At 40.5% G+C, this 19,343-nt stretch overlaps 1 protein-coding gene across 5 annotated transcripts in view; it reads left to right on the top strand.

Moving 5' to 3' along the window:
• Window positions 1-19,343, top strand: part of LOC134221051 (mitogen-activated protein kinase p38b-like) — a 40,144-nt gene that overhangs the window by 17,727 nt on the left and 3,074 nt on the right. For 4 of the 5 annotated variants that reach the window (XM_062700232.1, XM_062700231.1, XM_062700229.1 and 1 more), the window contains exon 5: window positions 12,088-12,167. The exons of the other annotated variant lie outside the window; for it this stretch is intronic. In XM_062700232.1, the coding sequence (XP_062556216.1) occupies window positions 12,088-12,167 (80 nt within the window). The remainder of the gene's footprint in view (window positions 1-12,087; window positions 12,168-19,343) is intronic. 5 annotated transcript variants of the gene reach the window in all.

The following is a 19,343-nucleotide window of genomic DNA, read 5'->3' as shown; positions in this document are numbered from 1 at the left end:
GCAGAAGATGGTCGAAGGCCAGTAAATCGACCGAAACGTCCGGAAAGTCTGGCAAAGTTTTGTTTTGTCATTTTTCGCCGAAAACAAATCGATGAGAATCCCCACCAGAAATTCAATAGTGATGAACAAAGTTTTGTCCCCTATCGAATAAAACTTGTTGCGAGAAAATCGGTTAAGGATTACTGTATGAAAAGTTGTCTAATGTTTTCTTAGTTTTTCTGCACACACATACACACATACATACACACGGACAGACAGACATGTGCTCAGTTCGTCGAGCTGAGTCGATTGGTATTTAACACTATGGGTCTCCGATGCTTCTATAAAAAGTTCGTTTTCGGAGTGAAATGATAGCCTTTCGGTACAACTTCGTTGAACGAGAAAGGCAAAAACTGATTATGGAACAAAACCTGCCACAATTGTACTGATAATATTAATGATTGCGTGCAACACCAAAAGATCAATCAATAAGCAAAAACTGCCGCTATGAAATGAACAGGTGGTGCCACCGTCGATCTGTTCTGTCAAAACCACAAGAATAGAAATTTACGTATAGGGTAACGGTACCAACAGTGGAGGTATCAGTACATCCACAAAAAAAAAAAATTTGTTTAAAAGCTTTAAAATCTTAGCCAGTGGATGAACAAATTAATTTGTTTACAAAAATGATATTGCTACTACCATATATTACTTGCATGTACACTGTTCCTTTAGTGGTGGTTAAAATTAATTTTGGTTTCCGTAAAGATGCTATTCATTGTTTCCTTATGAGATTCGCCACTATTAGTCCAGTTGCTACACTACATATATGTACAAGGTAATAAATTTTATTAGGGAAAATCACGGTTTTTAATAGTTTTTCAAGTAAACTACCACTATTGGTGCTACCTCCACTAAAGGTACGGTTACCCTACGGTGCCGCCGTTGTTTTGACGCAGTGACTGCAAAATGAGTTACCTTGGTTGATGCGTTAGATCTACCACAGCTGCAGTACAATTTCAATCCATTATTGTGTCATCGGTTTTGTATCAGCAAAACAAAATCGTTATCTGGAAACCATTATACGCTTCTGCTCGTACTAGAATGATCCGATAACAGGAACAATGTAGGAACCTCACTGGGGCTAATAACGAAACACATTATTTACAGAATGCGGTGTTAGATCACAATGTAAAACTGTGTACATATAGACATTTTATTTACCTTAAAGGAATAGACGACCTAAGCTAATGAAATTTGTTTACTTCTATACAGGAGATAGTCAAAATAACACTTTGTATTACATCCAACTGGAACTTGTCCTGCTTTTCAACTTAGTATTCTATTAGCATTTCCTCATTTATTAATATTGCCTATGGATACACTATTGTCGAGAATGTCAAAAATGAAAATGCCATGTCCCGGGTAGAAGCTGTGATATTGATAACAAAACATGATATTAACTTGCTTGAAATAAGAGTAAAAACAAGCGAAAATAACAAAAATTTGAACCGAAACATCTTAAAAATATTAGGTTTTGCCATTAACAAGAACTTATTAATATCTTGAGCCATTAGTTTATTTTTGTTAAAGGTAAAACCTGATATTATTATGATACTTCGGTGCAAATTTTTATTTTCGCTTGTTATTTTTACTCTTATGTCAAACAAGTTAATATCATGTTTTGTTATCAATACATATCACGTTTTACTGTTAATGAGCAATTTTCGTCTACCCGGGGACCATCCTACGCCTTTACTCTCAAGGCTACTGGAGACCCCACTTTAGAGTAGGCAAATGTTGGGTATAATTGAATGTGTTGTAACAACGTCAATTTTCATCCGATTTTGATAATTCAGGGATGCAATTAATTGCAATTAAAAAAAAATAATAGTATCACGATATGTTCATGGAACCGAACATCGGAGATATTCCGGATTTTTTTAAGGTATTTTCAGAACCGTAAATTTGTGATGGATATTAGGATAAGTTGTAGTCAAAACCATAATAATATTAGTAACTACGAATAAAGTATGGCTCTTGCTGATTGGAACCATATATTGGGATTTGGAATCGGATTCTAGAACTAGGTTCAAGTGAGAAATGGCCATTTTATTATGATCGGTCCGATCGACAGTTTTAGACGGGGTCTGGCCACAGATTCATTTAGGTCGAGACAGTTGTTTCCCTATGATTTTATTCAAGCAGGGTTCAAATGTATCAAGAAGGAAAACCCAATCAAATAGACGGATCCTGGATTCGCTTGGGTGCCTCCGGGGAACCTGTAGATGGGGAAATTTCAGTTTTAGAGCCAGAACCAGTCATTCGGCGGCTCTTGGAAACATGGTTTCCGATCAGGAAGCGTTGTATGATAATAAAATAGACCATTGATGAATAGCGGTTCAACTTGCAGTAAATACCTGAAGTAAAGTCTCAAAGTCCTACGCAAAGTTATCCTAGCCCGGATTCAGGAGAAGATCGATGCAACTCTCTGGAGACAGCAGGCCGGATTCCATACCGGAAGATCCTGTGTGAACCATATTGTCACGCTCCACATCATACTGGAACAGGTATCAGAACGTCGGCTCCAGGGGCACGTTCACCTCAATTTGGGAGATTTGTGCCATCGCCTTCACAGCCTTTTTCATCACACACCTGACGGAAAAGGAAGTGAACAAAAAGGAAAGGAATGTGGATGGGAGAACAAAGGGAATGTTTGGAAAAGGGCCCTTGAAGAGGGCATACAACACATAAGCGTACAAGAGCTTATAGCTCCTTACCACAACGGGTTATGAACAACAAAATACTCTGAAGGTTCAGGTTTCTGAAGTCAATTTCACTAAGTAAGTGTTTACCAAATATTTGGAAGCGCAATTGTGCATAGACTGGGCAGTTACATATTAGATGATAAGAAGTTCCATAATCGAATTCACAACTATCACAAACAGATGATTCAACGCGTTGAATATTTGCCATGTGATAGTTCAGTCGGCAGTGACCTGTCAAGGCCTTTACTAAGACACTGCAATTCTGTTTAGACAGATTAGCTAAATAGCTTGCTACTACCGGAGATGGCTCCCGGATGTACAATTTTGTTTGATGACATGAATCCAGACTACTCCAATGCCATTTGTGCTGAGTGACAGCCCAAGAGTTGATCAAAAGCTTCACCCAACACTTGGATATTGGAATAGCTGGCTCAGGACCAATAAAGTCATGCGATGCTCCATTACGAGCTAACTCATCAGCCAATTCGTTTCCAGCTATGGAAGAATAGCCAGGTACCCATATAAGGTGTAAAGTATTTACTGAATTCAGTTCCTCAATTTGAGTTCGACATGCGATTACTAACTTCGACCTTGAGTTGGCCGAGGCGAGAGCTTTATTAGCTGCCTGGCTATCTGAACAGAAGTATATTACTTTGCCCATAATGCGTTGCTGCAGTGCAGATTGCACTTCGCACATGATGGCAAATATTTCCGCTTGAAGAAAGTGCAGTGTGTACCCAGTGAGTGTGACTGTTCCAATCTCAGCTCACGCGAATAGACGCCTGCACCTACTCTACCTTCGAGGAGGGAGCCGTCAGTGTAACAAACAATGCTGTCCGACATACTTCTCTCCAAATAGCCAGATGTCCACTCATCCCGCGAGGGGAATTGTGTCGAAAATGTCCTATAAGGAGAACTACTAACTTGTGTGAGATCACTTGGAGCAAGGAAAATTTTGTCCTAGTTAACCATAAGCGGTAACAACGAAGTGCGGTTTACAGGATTCTCTTCCATAAAACCGAGTACCCATAATCGGTAAGTACAAGTAAATGCTTCTTGTTTGAGATGTATGTGTAGTGGGGCCACGTCGAAAAGAGCTTCGAGATCAGCCGTGAGAATTGAAGAGAACGCACCAGTCATTGCCATTAGGCACATCCTTTGAAAATGGCCTAATTTAGACTGAATTGTCCTCACCTCCCCCTTTTGCCACCACACAAGACATCCATAAGCCAAAGTTGGTCGTACAACTGTTGTGTAAATCCATTTGATATATTTGGGTTTAAGACCCCAAGCTTTACCAAAGGTTCGTCAGCATTGGCCGAAAGCCATACACGCCTTTTTGATTCTGAACTCAATGTTAGGAGTCCAGAAAAGCTTTGAATCCAAAATTAGACCCACATACTTTACCTGATCATTTACATTGATTTCAGAACCAAAAAGATGTAATGGACGAATACCATTACGATTACGTTTTTCCGTGAAAAGAACAATAGATGTTTTATTCGGATTGACCGAAAGGCCATATTGGCGACACCAACTTTCAACTACCTGAAGAGCATTTTGCATCAGGTCGAATAAGGTAGTAATGCACAAACCCACTATCAATGTTAGATAGTCGTCGGCAAATCCATAGGTAGGAAAACCGCCATTATTGAGTAACCTCAATAGCGTATCAGCAACGAGATTCCACAAAAGTGTAGATAATACTCCCCCTTGAGGGCATCCGCAGACACTTAATTTCCTAATCGCTGCTTGACGTAATGTCGAGTAGAGATGTCGGTTTTTAAGCATCTGGTGAATCCATTTGGTAATAATATTAGGTATCCCATGACAACGTGCGGCTTCCAATATAGCATCGAAAGACACGTTGTCGAAAGCACCTTCAATATCTAAGAAAGCACCCAAGCACGATTGCTTTTGAGCGAATGCTTTCTCGATAGCGTACACCACCTTGTGTAGAAGAGTCACGGTGGACTTTCCAGATTGGTAAGCATGTTGATTAACATGAAGAGGCATGTTTGCCAAACAGTCATCACGAATGTGATGATCGATAATACGTTCTAAACATTTCAGAAGAAATGAGGTCAGACTGATGGGTCTAAAACTCTTCGCTTCTTCATACGAAGCACGTCCTCCTTTTGGGATAAACTTTACAGTGACATCCCGCCAGGATATGGGAATATACCCAGTAGCAAAACTGCATACTAAAAGCTTTTTCAAAACATGTTTGATATGTTCAAAACCTCTCTGAAGTAGAACGGGATAAATCCCATCCTCCCCTGGAGATTCTTAGGGAGCAAAACTGTTAAGTGCCCATTGAATCGATTCAGTAGTTATGATTCTACGTGCTTGAGCCCAAGACCCATAGCTACATGAAAAGACATCAGGATCATCCGAAGATGTTATATCGACACATCCAGGGAAGTGCGTATCAAATAAGTTCTCTAACGATTCTTCATCAGAAGAAGTGTAGTCGCCATTTGGCTTGCGAATTTCGCCAACTTGGAAATCCTTGGATCTCGCAAGAATTTTATTCAATCGACTGGCTTCACTCAAGTTGGAAACATTTGCACAAAGGTTTTTCCAGCCAGATCGTTCAGCAGATCGTAGAGCCTTCTTGTAAGCTTTGCGAGCCAACTTGAAAGAATCCGTCCCTGCTGAATGGCGTCTGTTCCAACTCCTTCTGCACTGCTTCCTTAGCTTAGCCAAATCGGAATTCCACCAAGGGGTTCCTCTTGAGGCTTTTACAGAACGTAAAGGGCAAGCTTCTTCGAAAGCTTCCACGATGTGCAACGTTGTAGTATCAACTGCATCATCCAAGTCGGTAGGAGTTTCTATAGAAGGTAGATATCCATGAAATTTGGTAGAGAGCAACCCTGTGTAAAGATCCCAGTTTGTTGAACGGGGATTTCTAAAACGCAAGGTCTGCGAAGTAACATTCAAATGATCAAAGTAGATGTAGCGATGGTCAGATATCGATTCCTCATCTGACACATGCCAATTCGTCAATTCGTGACTGATTCTATTGGAGCAAAGGGTTATGTCTAACACTTCTGCTCTATTAGATACCATAAAGGTTGGGCGATTGCCTATGTTAAGCCATTGCAAATTAAGATAATGCACTCCACAACTTCAGCATTAATATGAACAGCAACGATGAAACCAAATTGGTATCTTATCAAGAAAGTCAAAGACGAAACACAGAGTACAATGTGTATAACGCATAAAGCGAATCCATATAGGAGACAATTTGTTGAAAAACTAAATAAAAACATGCTCATAATCCCACCCTTATTTAACCTCAAGTTGAGAGCCGATTATTTCGGAGAAGCAAAAAGTCAACTACGCCATAGCTCCGGTTAGCGCAGTAAGGGCTAGATACTGTGAAGGGTGCCCTGGTGCTTCACAGGCTCCGTTAGCGGTTAGGTTATTTTTAGACCCCCCTAACCATTCATTCATAGGCACGGTAAGCATAAAGCCGCATTACACCAAGAATTTGGGGTCACCTGTATGGTGGACTTCTACCACCGGAACAGGCAATCCGTAGCGTTTTTTTTTTTTTTTTTTTTTTTTTTTTTTTTTTAACTAATTTTATTTGCTAATTATCTAATACATGCATTTATCTCTTCTAGGTGTTCCGTGTTTTCTTAACACTATCATCCTTATTTGCTATGTTACGCTTTTAGATATTATTAATACATTTCAATTGCCTCTGGCAGTTACGATATTTCCTCTGGTTGAATTAAACCATGTAGGAATTACAATGTTTTCTACTTAAACTAAACTTAACCTAATTTATACTAAGGGTACAAGGAGCTAATCGTTGCAATAGAAGATTGCAACGATTTTTGTCTAAAATTAGAAATTATTTTGTTGGACATTTGTTGCAATGTCTCAATATTAGAAATTCTATGAAGTTCATTGGTACTATACCACGGAGGTAACTTCAGAATCATTTTCAAAATTTTATTTTGAATCCTCTGAAGTGCCTTCTTTCTGGTATTGCAGCAACTAGTCCATATTGGCACAGCATACAACATGGCTGGTCTAAAATTTGTTTGTAAATCAAAAGTTTGTTCTTAAGACAAAGTTTTGATTTTCTGTTTATAAGTGGATATAGACACTTAATATATTTGTTACATTTGGCTTGAAGGCCTTCAATGTGATTTTTAAAAGTTAATTTTTGATCTAGCAGAAGTCCTAAATATTTAGCTTCGCTAGACCAATTAATTGGAACCCCGTTCATAGTGACAATATGTCTGCTAGAAGGTTTCAAATAAGAAGCTCTCGGCTTATGTGGGAAAATTATAAGCTGAGTTTTGGAAGCATTCGGGGAAATTTTCCATTTTTGCAAGTAAGTGGAGAAAATATCCAAACTTTTTTGCAATCTACTACAGATGACACGAAGGCTTCGCCCTTTGGCTGAGAGACCTGTGTCATCTGCAAACAAAAATTTTTGACACCCTGGTGGTAAATCAGGTAAGTCAGAAGTAAAAATGTTATACAATATGGGCCCCAGTATGCTGCCTTTGGGAACACCAGCTCTAACAGGCAATCTATCAGATTTAGAATTCTGATAGTTTACCTGCAGTGAGCGATCTGATAAATAATTTTGGATCAGTTTAATGATGTACAGAGGAAAATTAAAATTCATCAATTTTACAATCAAACCTTCATGCCAAACACTGTCAAATGCTTTCTCTATATCAAGAAGAGCAACTCCAGTCGAATATCCTTCAGATTTGTTGAGCCGAATTAAGTTCGTAACTCTTGATAACTGATGAGTGGTTGAATGCCCATGGCGAAAACCAAATTGCTCATCAGCAAAAATAGAATTGTCATTAATATGAACCATCATTCTATTTAAAATAATCTTTTCAAACAGTTTGCTTATTGAAGAAAGCAAACTGATAAGGCGATAACAAGAAGCATCAGCTGGATTTTGTCCGGCTTCAAAATAGGAACAACTTTGGCGTTTTTCCATTTATCTGGGAAGTATGCCAATTGAAAACATTTGTTAAATAAATTAACCAAAAGGATAAAGAGCTCTCAGGAAGTTTTTGATAAGTATGTAGAAAATACCATCATCACCCGGGGCTTTCATATTTTTAAATTTTCTAGTAATAGATTTCACTTCATCCAAATTAGTTCCCAACGAAGGGTCAAAACATTATCTTGATCGAGAATGTCTTCGAAGCTTCGTGTAACCTGATCCTCAATTGGACTAGTGAGACCTAGACTAAAATTATGGGCACTCTCGAACTGCTGAGCAAGTTTTGAGCCTTTTCGCCATTTGTTAATAAAATTTTATTTCCCTCTTTAAGCGCTGGAATTGGCTTTTGAGGTTTTTAAGAATTTTCGTTAATTTCCAAAAGCGATTCGAACTGGGATCCAACTTCGAGACATTATACTCAAAGTTGGTATTTCTCAGAATAGCGAAACGATTTTAATTTCATTTTGCAAATCTCGCCAAATAACTTTCAACGCGGGATCGCGAGTTCTTTGGTATTGCCTTCGCCTCACATTTTTAAGACGGATCAGTAGCTGAAGATCGTCGTCAATAATAATGGAGTTGAATTTAATTTCACATTTAGGAATTGCAATGCCTCTGGCTTCGACAATTAAATTTGTCAAAGATACGAGAGCATTATCAATATCACTTTTGGTATCAAGAGGAATATCAACATCAAAATTCCTATCGATATACGTTTTATATAAATCCCAATCAGCCCTATGATAATTGAAAGTAGAGCTGATTGGATTATGAATGGCTTCTTGTGAGATTTCAAATGTCACAGGAAGGTGATCAGAGTCAAAGTCAGCATGAGTTACCAATTGGCCACACAGCTGACTTGAATCCGTTAAAACTAAATCAATTGTGGAAGGATTTCGACTGGAAGAAAAACAAGTAGGGCCATTGGGATATTGAATAGTATAATATCCCGCAGAACAATCTTCAAATAAAATTTTACCATTGGAATTGCTTTGAGCATTATTCCATGAACGGTGTTTGGCATTGAAGTCACCAATTACGAAGAATTTAGATTTGTTGCGAGTCAGAATTTGAAGATCAGCTTTCAACAAATTCTTTTGCTGCCCATTGCATTGAAAAGGCAAGTAAGCTGCAATGAAGGAAAATTTTCCAAAATTTGTTTCAACAGAAACTCCCAAGGTTTCAAAAACTTTGGTTTCAAATGAAGAAAATAATTTATGTTTAATACGTCTGTTGATGACAATGGCGACCCCACCACAGGCGCTGTCAAGACGATCATTTCTGTAGATAAAATAATTTGGATCTCTTTTAATGGAGAGTCCTGGTTTTAAATAGGTTTCTGTTATAATGGCAATATGCACATTATGAACTATTAGGAAGTTGAATAATTCATCTTCCTTACCCTTTAGAGAGCGGGCATTCCAATTTAGAACTTTCACACAATTATTTGGATCCATTGAAACGGAGTCCGATAACAATTTTTGTGTGTACTTTATACCAACCTGGACAGCTTCAGGAATGGTATTTGCTTTGAACATTGCATCAATCATGTGATGCAATTGTTCAGTTAAAAATCAAAATTGAAGCAGTCATGCTACCTGAATCGGCAACATGACCGTTATTTTCCGTTGGGACATGGGTATAAACCTCATTTTGAGAAGAGAAATTTTGTCTACCAGCAGCGATGTTTGCATACGTAGGTACATTGGAAAAATTGGAATTTACTGAAGTGCTTGCTACCCGTTGACGAGCGGCAAAATTTGTTTGTGAATTGTGGTGGGTATGAATTGCTCGACCGGTAACTGGTTTCGAAATTTGAGCGTTTGAAAAATTTCTACCCGTCGAATCTGGGATCCGATTGAATTTCCCGTCATTCATTTAGCACGGGAATTCAAAACTTTTTTGCGTAAAGTGCATTCCCAGAAATTGGATTTATGATTACTGCCACCATTTGCTCACTTAAATTTATTGGAATCTTCTCTCACAGGACAAGCGTCCTTGGCGTGAGAGGTTCCACCACAAATCATGCATTTAGCATCCATGTGGCAATGTTTGGTTCCGTGACCCCACTTTTGGCACTTACGGCACTGAGTGGGATTTTGAATTTCCCCAGGCTCTGCGGAAATGTTCCCATGTAACACGGACATGGGACATAATACAGGCCTTTTCCAACTTTTCATATTATTTAGTTCACTTTTGTTAAAATGAACTAAATAAAATTCTTGAGAAATGCCCTTTGGGAAGTACCAGAGTGATTTCTTTTTCATCTTAATTACTTGGACTGGTGAAAATCCAAGTAATTCAGAAATTTCAATTTTAATCTCATCCAGTGATTTGTCATCACTGGGCAGACCTTTCAAGACGACTTTGAACAATCGCTCAGTTTTGTCGTCGTATGTGAAGAATTTATGGCGCTTCTCAGTTAAATACTGGAGAAGACGTTTGCGATCGTCAAAGGATCCCGGCAAAACGCGGCAGTCACCCTTCCTAGCAATCTGAAATGAAACCTTGATCCCTTGAAGGTTACTCAAGATTTCATTCCGAAAGCCAGAAAATTCGGCAACAGATACCACAATTGGCGGAATCCGTTGTTTCTTCGCATGAATCGAATCACCTGGGCTAGAGGTAGATTCGATTTCCTCAAATTCGTTATTAATCAAATCGAACTGATTGCTCAGTTCGATGGGAGAAGAAATAATGTCAACGTTAGATTTAGAAGGAATATCTGAAGTCTCCAGCTTCCTTCTATTTTTTCCGCGCTTGGGCAGGACGGTCTTGAAACCTTGTTTCTTTGAAGGAAGTGGAGAATTCAGAGACTCCCTCCCTTCCTCTTTTTTTTATTACTGCTCATTGCTGAGCGTGGAGACGTGACCTTCTAAGAGGTTTTTTCCCAGAACGGTGTCCCTGCAGGATTACCACCGCTTGTCGGAATTTTACTTCCGCAAACGGGTCCAACGTAAAACGAAGGCACGGGTCCTTGCAAAGATCGTAACGGGATCAGTGGGTAGAAATAGCGCTAAGAAGCACCGTTGAAATTAATATAGCTTCGGGTAGTATTAAAAACTTCCTTCCGCAAAGAGAGAAAGAACCGCACAGCACGAAAGCACGATGCGGTCTGAATCCGTAGCGTTATTCTTAGCCAGATAACTGGCTGCCGATACCACACAGCTAAAATATATTGTCACGCTCCACATCATACTGGAACATGTCAACGATTTCCAAGAGTCCCTTCATTTTGATTTTCATAGGCTACGAAAAACCTTTTGAACGTCTAACCTGAGAAAATCATCGGCCTCATAGCGGCACAGTACGGGGCTTTCTCGTGCAGATTGCCGACCTTGCCGACCTTCTTCTTCGGAAGTTTTAGTCATCTACGTCAACAAGACCAAAATTGTTGGATGTAAACACGGCGACCCTTCCAGATTCACAGTATCCGGGTAATCAGTGGATAATGTTGAAAGCTTCCAATATCTTGGTAGCCAAAAGGCTTCAGACGGCGGTACCAACATCGACATTGACGCACGAATCAAAAAGGCAAGGGCTGCCTTTGCGAGTTTAAAAAATATCTGGAAAAACAGCCAGATAAGTGAACGCATCAAAATCCGAAGTTTTTCACTAACGTGAAATCTGTGCTGTTATATTCCTCTTCTTCATCTTCATTGGCATTACATCCCCCACTCGAACCAAGCCACCCTCAGCATGGGTTACTTCCAACTTACATAGAACCCTACGTCGAAGAAATTATCGAACAGAAATAACATCAAGTTAATCTCCAACGATATATTACGACACCATAGGTAAATTTAATTGAACAATTAGGAGCTAAAATCGAATTGAGCCTGTATTTATTTTCGATTTATTTTAATCTTGATGTGGTGCACAAACAAAATTGTGTTTCAGGTATTTCGATTATTCACCAGTGAAGATGTATACAAATATATCTCAATTCCAACAAAATACAAAAAAGAAAGAATCCCTGGGATGGTATAACGTAGAATGTTCTGTTTAAACAACGAATGTACAGCTCGAACCTGGCATATACCATTTATCACCCAAATTGTCCGTTCTCCCATTAACCATTCGTATGCATCACGCCAGCTAACTAATCCGCAAAATTACCCACCACATCGTTAACTAGCGAACACGTAAACAAATGCAACGTACACGCCGGCTTTTCAGGGCAACTACACAACTCATCAGCACACACCACGTTTCCATGTCGTAACTGTAGCTTCATCGAACACACGTTTCCGAACGTACTATAAGATGCAATGTGACACGTGATTTTCTCTCAATTCATAAACTCGATACTTTCCGCTGAACAATTCTGACCCCATATGACAACAGACATTCATCAATTAAACCTAATAATGGAGATATTGGGTACACCGAACGAAGAGTTCATGGCGAAAATATCCTCAGAAAGTGTGAGTAATACAAGCGTATCCATATTCTGTTTCTTTTCCCTCAGTGTTCATAATATCACCTGTATCTACTAACCGATACCCTGTTGCAAACGTAGCACTGCTTATCTTGATACGCGGGAAGAATTGTTTGAGGCAATATTCCACGCGCTATACATATGTAGATTAAAATATATTTGGCATGCATTTCCAATTTTATTTTATTTTAGATATGCCCACTTAATTTTTTTTACCGGGATCTCAGCAAAATGTTGAACTTTTACCGAGATTCGCACAGCCGTGCCCCAGCAAACATGTTTTTTGCCGAGATTTCTGTCAAAATTGCTGGAAATCAGCAAATAATTTGCCGAAAATCAGCTAACAAACGTCATTTTTGCCGGAATATCAGTTTTTCATTTTGCTGGCGCACGGCTGTGCGGATTTTTGCCGAGCTGCAGAAATAAAAACTAAGTGTGTGCGTTTTCCAATATACAGTCACTCTCAAAATTGAGCGTACACCATGGATTAGATGAATATATTCGAAAATTCCAAAGGAAAATTAATTGTTGGCTTGGATGTTTTTAATGCATTTCAATTATGTCAATTGGAATTATGTCATTCCTAACATTTGTCGTTTTCTCTGTATGTTTACATCTGTTTTCATCATTTACCGACTGAATTTTCCCAAATTTATCGTATGTCTCACTCGATTTCGCTTATCTATCATATATAAGATACGATGCCGGTGAAATCCATATCTTAAAGCATCTATTTTCCCTAGCAGCATTGAATTGTTAAATAGCAATGTTCTTACCTCTCACTTGTTCGCCATTTTGACCAAAACATGGTTTAATTTCAAAACATTGAATGTTTAAGTAGCGGATGTTTATTATTATAAATATAATCATGAAAAAACAATATTAAAATACATTAATCATGTTTATAATAAGAAATTTTTTTAAAAAAATTCGCTGTACGCTCAATTTTGTAACATCTAATTAGGCGTATTTTGAGATCATTTTCAAATAACTGAACTTTAGAGAAAAAATTTCAACCATTTTATGTACGCATACATTGAAGGAAGGGATGAATATTGAAATGCATTAAAAGCAACCGAGCCAACAATTAAATTTCCTTTGGAATTTTCGAATATATTCATCTAATTTATGGTGTACGCTCAATTTTGAGAGTGACTGTATTAAGCTCACGTTACATGACGCATACCAACAGTGATGTCTCCCTTACTCAATAATTAGTGGAATGTACCTAGTTGAAATTTTTTTCGCTATATTATTGTACCAAATTTAAAAATAAGTGAATATGTATTTGAATCCTTTCTTATGAACGTTTTGCGAACATTGACTACAATCCGAGCGTTGATGGGTTCAAATTAGTGCTTTGGACATAGTAACTATTGTGGCAAAGTTTTATTTTTTTTTATTGGTAAAGAATTTCAAGACCATGAGTGAGGGAGATATTATTGCAAAAAAAACTTAGAGTGAAATATATTTAAACGGAAAGCAATTCTAATGTAAATCCTTGAGTACCTAGTCATCAAAATACATATTTTTGTAGATCATTGCATTCACAAAACAAAATATACTTGAACTATTTGGCTTGGGTTCACCCTACCTTTCCTAATTTGAGTTTAAATTACTAACCCCCCTGGTACACAGCTCGAACCGAAATGGACCTAATGTAGATGTAGCAATCCACATATTTCTCTCCTTCGTAATTGCTAACCTCCGCTATCGCACTCCGCTTGGCGAGTTGATCGATTGCGTACTTGCTCTTTCTGTCCCTGCCGAATGCCAGCACGCTTTATTTTCTTCTTGCAGGTACCATGTGCCTCTATCTACTACGTACTTGTTTTACTTTCAACATTCTTTCCTCTCCCCTTGGGGACTAACTATGGCTGACTGTTTTTCCGAACATATTTTTCTTGATCTGGTTTTCGCACTTGTCGGTCCATAAATGCATCACGAACCGGCCGCACGATCCGTAATGATCGTAATTGAGACATTAGTGTTGCCTTTTTGCACGTTATAAAAATGCCTTGGTTATGTTCAAGATAAATGAGCGAATTCGATTTTGTTTTTTCGGTATGAGATTTTCTAGACATTATTGATGTAGAAGCAATAACCGAATGAAAACCATTTTACGAGACTATTTTTTTCTTTTTTTTAGTGGAACTTTGGCAACAATGCGACTAAGTTCTTTACTTTAGTTAATAATATGTTGCTCAAACATGCTTTATTTGTTATATCAGTTATTGCCGATGTTGCATGTACCTCTGATTTTTTTTTTGCAGACATTCATAGACAAGACTAATTTTTTTTGGAACTTTATAAAATTCTTCTGAAGTTTCAATGATTAATAATTTACGCTCAAAATTGAATGTATACATATGAGCAGCATTTATGTAACAAAAACTTACTTTAAACTTTTATGCACCAAAAGCATCTAGAAGCTAAACCTCAGGCATTTGTATGGATAAACTTACTAAGGGGCGAAAACATATTCTATTCAAAATGTACTATGAAAATAATAAAATTATGGCCTACTATGTGGCATCCTTGTCCAATAAAAAAAAACGGTTTTGCAGTATTTGGTCTAAAACATTGCCAAATAATGTTTTAAGATACTCAGTTTGTTCTATGAAAAATTAGAATACAAATTTCTCTTTGATTTCATATAAAAATATCTGGATTCGGCTGATATTTAACAATGTTAGAGTGTTTGTAAAACTGATTTTCCATAAAATAGAATACATTTTATCAAAATCATTTGGAGCTGATTTCAAGAAATATGATATTCCATAAGTTTTCATCAATTTAATACTGAAAAGATTAATTAAAATAGCTTGTAAATTGTATGAAAATTACCAAAATTATGATTATTTTCATGAAAGTCTAAACCTGATGGTCAAAAAATCACCTTAAAGGTCTTTGCGCGACCTCTAAACTTCAATATTTTGGCCTCAAATGCTGAGTCTACTCTTTTTTGCCATAAAAAAGCGTTTAAGCACACCAGTTCCACGTTTCGGAAACATTCGAAAAATAAGCCGCACCCTAGTGTACAATTAAGGGGGAGAAGGTATGGCGAATGTCAGGGGTTTGTATTTTTTTCTCGAAAATTTATGTGAGCCATTGTACATGCTGATGGAAAGAGGTGTCGAAAACTGATAAAAGCCTGTCAACGTTGCACCTATATTTTTATTTATTACCAGACTAAGGCCGGAGTAGCCTGTGCTGCACATAAAAGTCTTCTCCATTCAGCTCGGTCCATGGCTGCACTTCGCCAACCACGCAGTCTGCGGAGGGTCCGCAAATCGTCCTCCACCTGATCGATCCACCTTGCCCGCTATGCCCCTCGCCTTCTTGTTCCCGTCGGATCGTTGTCGAGAACCATTTTCACCGGATTACTGTCCGACATTCTGACTACGTGCCCGGCCCACCACAGTCTTCTGATTTTCGCGGTGTGAACGATGGATGGTTCTCCCAACAGCTGATGCAACCCGCGGTTCATTCGCCTTCTCCACGTACCGTCCTACATCTGCACCCCACCATAGATGGTACGCAACACTTTCCTTTCGAAAACTCCCAGCGCGCGTTGGTCCTCCACGAGCATCGTCCAGGTCTCGTATCCGTAGAGAACTACCGGTCTAATAAGCGTTTTGTAGATAGTCAGTTTGGTACGGCGGCGAACTCTATTCGATCGGAGCGTCTTGCGGAGTCCAAAGTACGTACGATTTCCAGCGTACACGAATTCCTCAACCACCTCGATTTCGTCACCACCAATAGAAACTCGTGGTGGGTGGCTTACATTGACCTCTCTTGAGCCTCTTCCTATCATGTACTTCGTGTTCGACGTGTTGATGACTAGTCCAATCCGTTTCAGTCTGATGTAGGCTTCCATCCTCTCGAAGTTACGTGCCATGATATCAATGTCGTCGGCGAAACCAAATAAAACGGACTTCGTGAAAATCGTACCACTCGTGTCAATCCCTGCCCTTCGTATTACTCCCTCCAAAGCGATGTTATATAGCAGACACGAAAGACCATCATCTTGCCGTAACCTTCTACGCGCTTCGAAGGGACACGAGAATGCCTCTGAAACTCGAACTACGCACATCACCCGATCCATCGTCGCCTTGATCAACCGTATCAGTTTATCCGGAAATTCGTTTTCGTGCATTAGCTACCATAGCTGGTCCCGATCGATTGTATCATATGCGGCTTTGAAGTCGATAAATAGATGATGTGTGGGCACGTTGTATTCGCGGCATTTCTGCAATACCTGATGTATGGCGAACACCTGGTCTGTGGTAGAGCGTTCACCCTCAAATTCCGCCTGGAACTGCCCCACAAACTCTCTTGCAATTGGTGTTAGTCGGCGGCATAAAATTTGGGAGAGTACCTTGTAGGCGGCGTTCAGCAATGTGATTGCGCGGTAGTTGCTACAATCCAGCTTATCGCCCTTTTTGTAGATGGGACGCACGAAACCTTCTATCCACTCCTGCGGCAGAACCTCATCCTCCCAAACATTGGTAATCACTCAGTGCAGCGCTCTAGCCAGTGCCTCACCACCGTGTTTAAAAAGCGCTCCTGGTAGTTGGTCAACTCCAGGGGCTTTGTTGTTTTTCAGCCGGTCGATCTCCTCCTGGATTTCCTGGAGATTCGGAGCCGGAAGTCGCATGTCCTGCGCGCGTGCTCCTAGGTTCATTACCATACCGCCACCGTTGTCTGCCATATCGCCATTCAGGTGCTCTTCGTAGTGCTGCCGCCACCTTTGGATCACCTCACGTTCGTTTGTAAGAAGGTTCCCGTTTATGTCCCTACACATATCGGGCTGTGGCACGTGGCCCTTACGTGAACGGTTCAACTTCTCATAGTGCGTTATTAGCGCGGTACAGTTCCTCTGTCGCTTCACGGTCTCGATCTTCCTGCAGGCGCTTTTTCCTCCGGAAAATCGAGTTTAGTCTGTTCCGCGCCCGTTTGTATCGTGCCTCGTTGGCCCTCGTGCGGTGTTGCAGCAATCTCGCCCATGCTGCATTCTTCTCCTCAACTAACTGCTCACATTCGCCGTCATACCAGTCGTTTCTCTGATCCGGAGCCATCGTACCTAGTGCAGCGGTTGCGGTGCTTTCAATGGCGGATCGAATATCTCTCCAGCCATCTTCAAGAGATGCTGCGCCTAGCTGCTCTATGGGCTAGTCTCTTGGGCTAGTCTACCGTCTTGTAGCCGCCCAATGTTTAGCCGCGGCGGACGACTCCGACGCGTGTTGTACACCGTCTAGAGTTTTGAGCGCAACCATACTGCAACGAGGTAGTGGTCGGATTCAATATTCGCACTGCGATAAGTGCGTACGTTCGTGATGTCGGAGAAGAATTTACCGTCGATTAACACGTGGTCGATTTGGTTTTCCGTAACTTGATTAGGTGATTTCCACGTGGCCTTGTGGAAATTCTTACGGGGGGAGAAAGTGCTTCAGACTACCATTCCGTGAGAGGCTGCAAAGTTTATGCATCGTTGGCCGTTGTCGTTCGATACGGTATGCAGACTATCCGGTCCGATGACCGGTCTATACATTTCCTCCCTGCCTACCTGAGCGTTCATGTCACCGATGACGATTTTGACGTCCCGCAGTGGGCATCCATCATATGTCTGCTCCAGCTGTGCATAGAACGCTTCTTTCTCGTCGTCCGGTCTCCCTTCGTGTGGGCAATGCACGTTGATGATGCTATAGTTGAAGAAACGGCCTTTTATCCTCAGCTTGCACATCCTTGCGTTGATTGGCTGCCACCCAATCACGCGTTGGCGCATCTTTCCCAGCACTATGAAGCCGGCTCCCAGCTCGTTGGTGGTGCCACATCTTTGGTAGAAGGTAGCCGCTCGATGCCCCCTTCTCCACACTTTCTGTCCTGTCCAGCAGATTTCCTGCAACGCTACGACATCGAAGTTGCGGGGATGTAATTCATCGTAAATTATCCTGTCGCAACCTGCGAAGCCTAGCGACTTGCAGTTCCATGTTCCAAGCTTCCAATCGTGATCATTTATTCGTCGCCTAGGTCGTTGCCAATTATATCGAGTCGTATTATCTTCTATGTCGTTCGTAATGGTTGTTTTTAAATGCGGCTTATTGGGCCTGCGCAAACCTCCTGTCTCGTCGAAGGGCCGTCGTGTCAGGGCTGTTTAGCGTCCCACCTAACACCAGGACTTGGGCTTGTGCGCTTTGAGCGGCACACGGTCGTTTTGCCGGAGCTTACTTGCCCCTAAGCCCCTAAGGGTCCATCCATAAAGTACGTCAAGTATCTAATAAAAATTTTGGTTTGTTACAAAAAGCGTGACGAAAGGGGGTTGAAAATCGTCATTTTTTGCGTAATGGATCATCCCTAATTAAAATACGCCCCCTCTTTTCAATTCTCCTATCTGTTTATTTAGTCATAATAGGACTCGAGTAGCTTTTGAAGTACATAAAAGTACCTATTCGGCTCGGTTTATGGCTACACGTCACCAAACATGCAGTCTACTGAAGGTCCACAAATCATCTTCCACCTGATTTTTCACTGGATCACATTTTGAGTGAGTGCTCGGTCCACCGCAATCGTCCTATTTTCGCGGTGTGAACGATTGATGTCCCCCACCAAAAAGCTGATGTAACTCGTGGTTCATTATCTCTCTATCGTCCGTCATCTGCACCTCAACATAGATGATACGCAGTACTTTTCTTGCAAAAACTCCAAGCCGCGTTGGTCTTCTACGAGCATCGCCCAGGTCTCGTATCCGTATAGAACTAGCAGTCTCAATTATTCGATTGGAGGGTCTAGATTTCCTGCCACGATGCGTATCCAAATTTCTCGGCTGGTGTAGTTATCGGCGGTCACCAGTGAGCCCAAGTACACGAATTCTTCAACCACCTTGATTTCGTCACCACCGATACAAACTCGGGGTGGGTGGTTCGCGGTGACCTATCCGCTTAGCTTCCCACTAGTCTGGCCATCAGGCTTCGTCCATCTTCTCAAAGATACATGCCATAATATTAATGTCGACGGCGAAACCAAATAGGTGCATTAGCTGCCATAGCTAGTCAATCCCTGCCTTTCTTATTACCTCCTCCAAAGCAATGTTGAATAGCAGGCACGAAAGACCATCACCTTACCGTAACCCTCTGCGCGTTTCGAAGGGATTCGAGAATGC

This window comes from Armigeres subalbatus, chromosome 3 (genome assembly GCF_024139115.2).
Source record: "Armigeres subalbatus isolate Guangzhou_Male chromosome 3, GZ_Asu_2, whole genome shotgun sequence".
NCBI classification, from domain to species: Eukaryota; Metazoa; Arthropoda; class Insecta; order Diptera; family Culicidae; genus Armigeres; species Armigeres subalbatus.
This window is presented reverse-complemented; position numbering and strand designations above follow the sequence as displayed.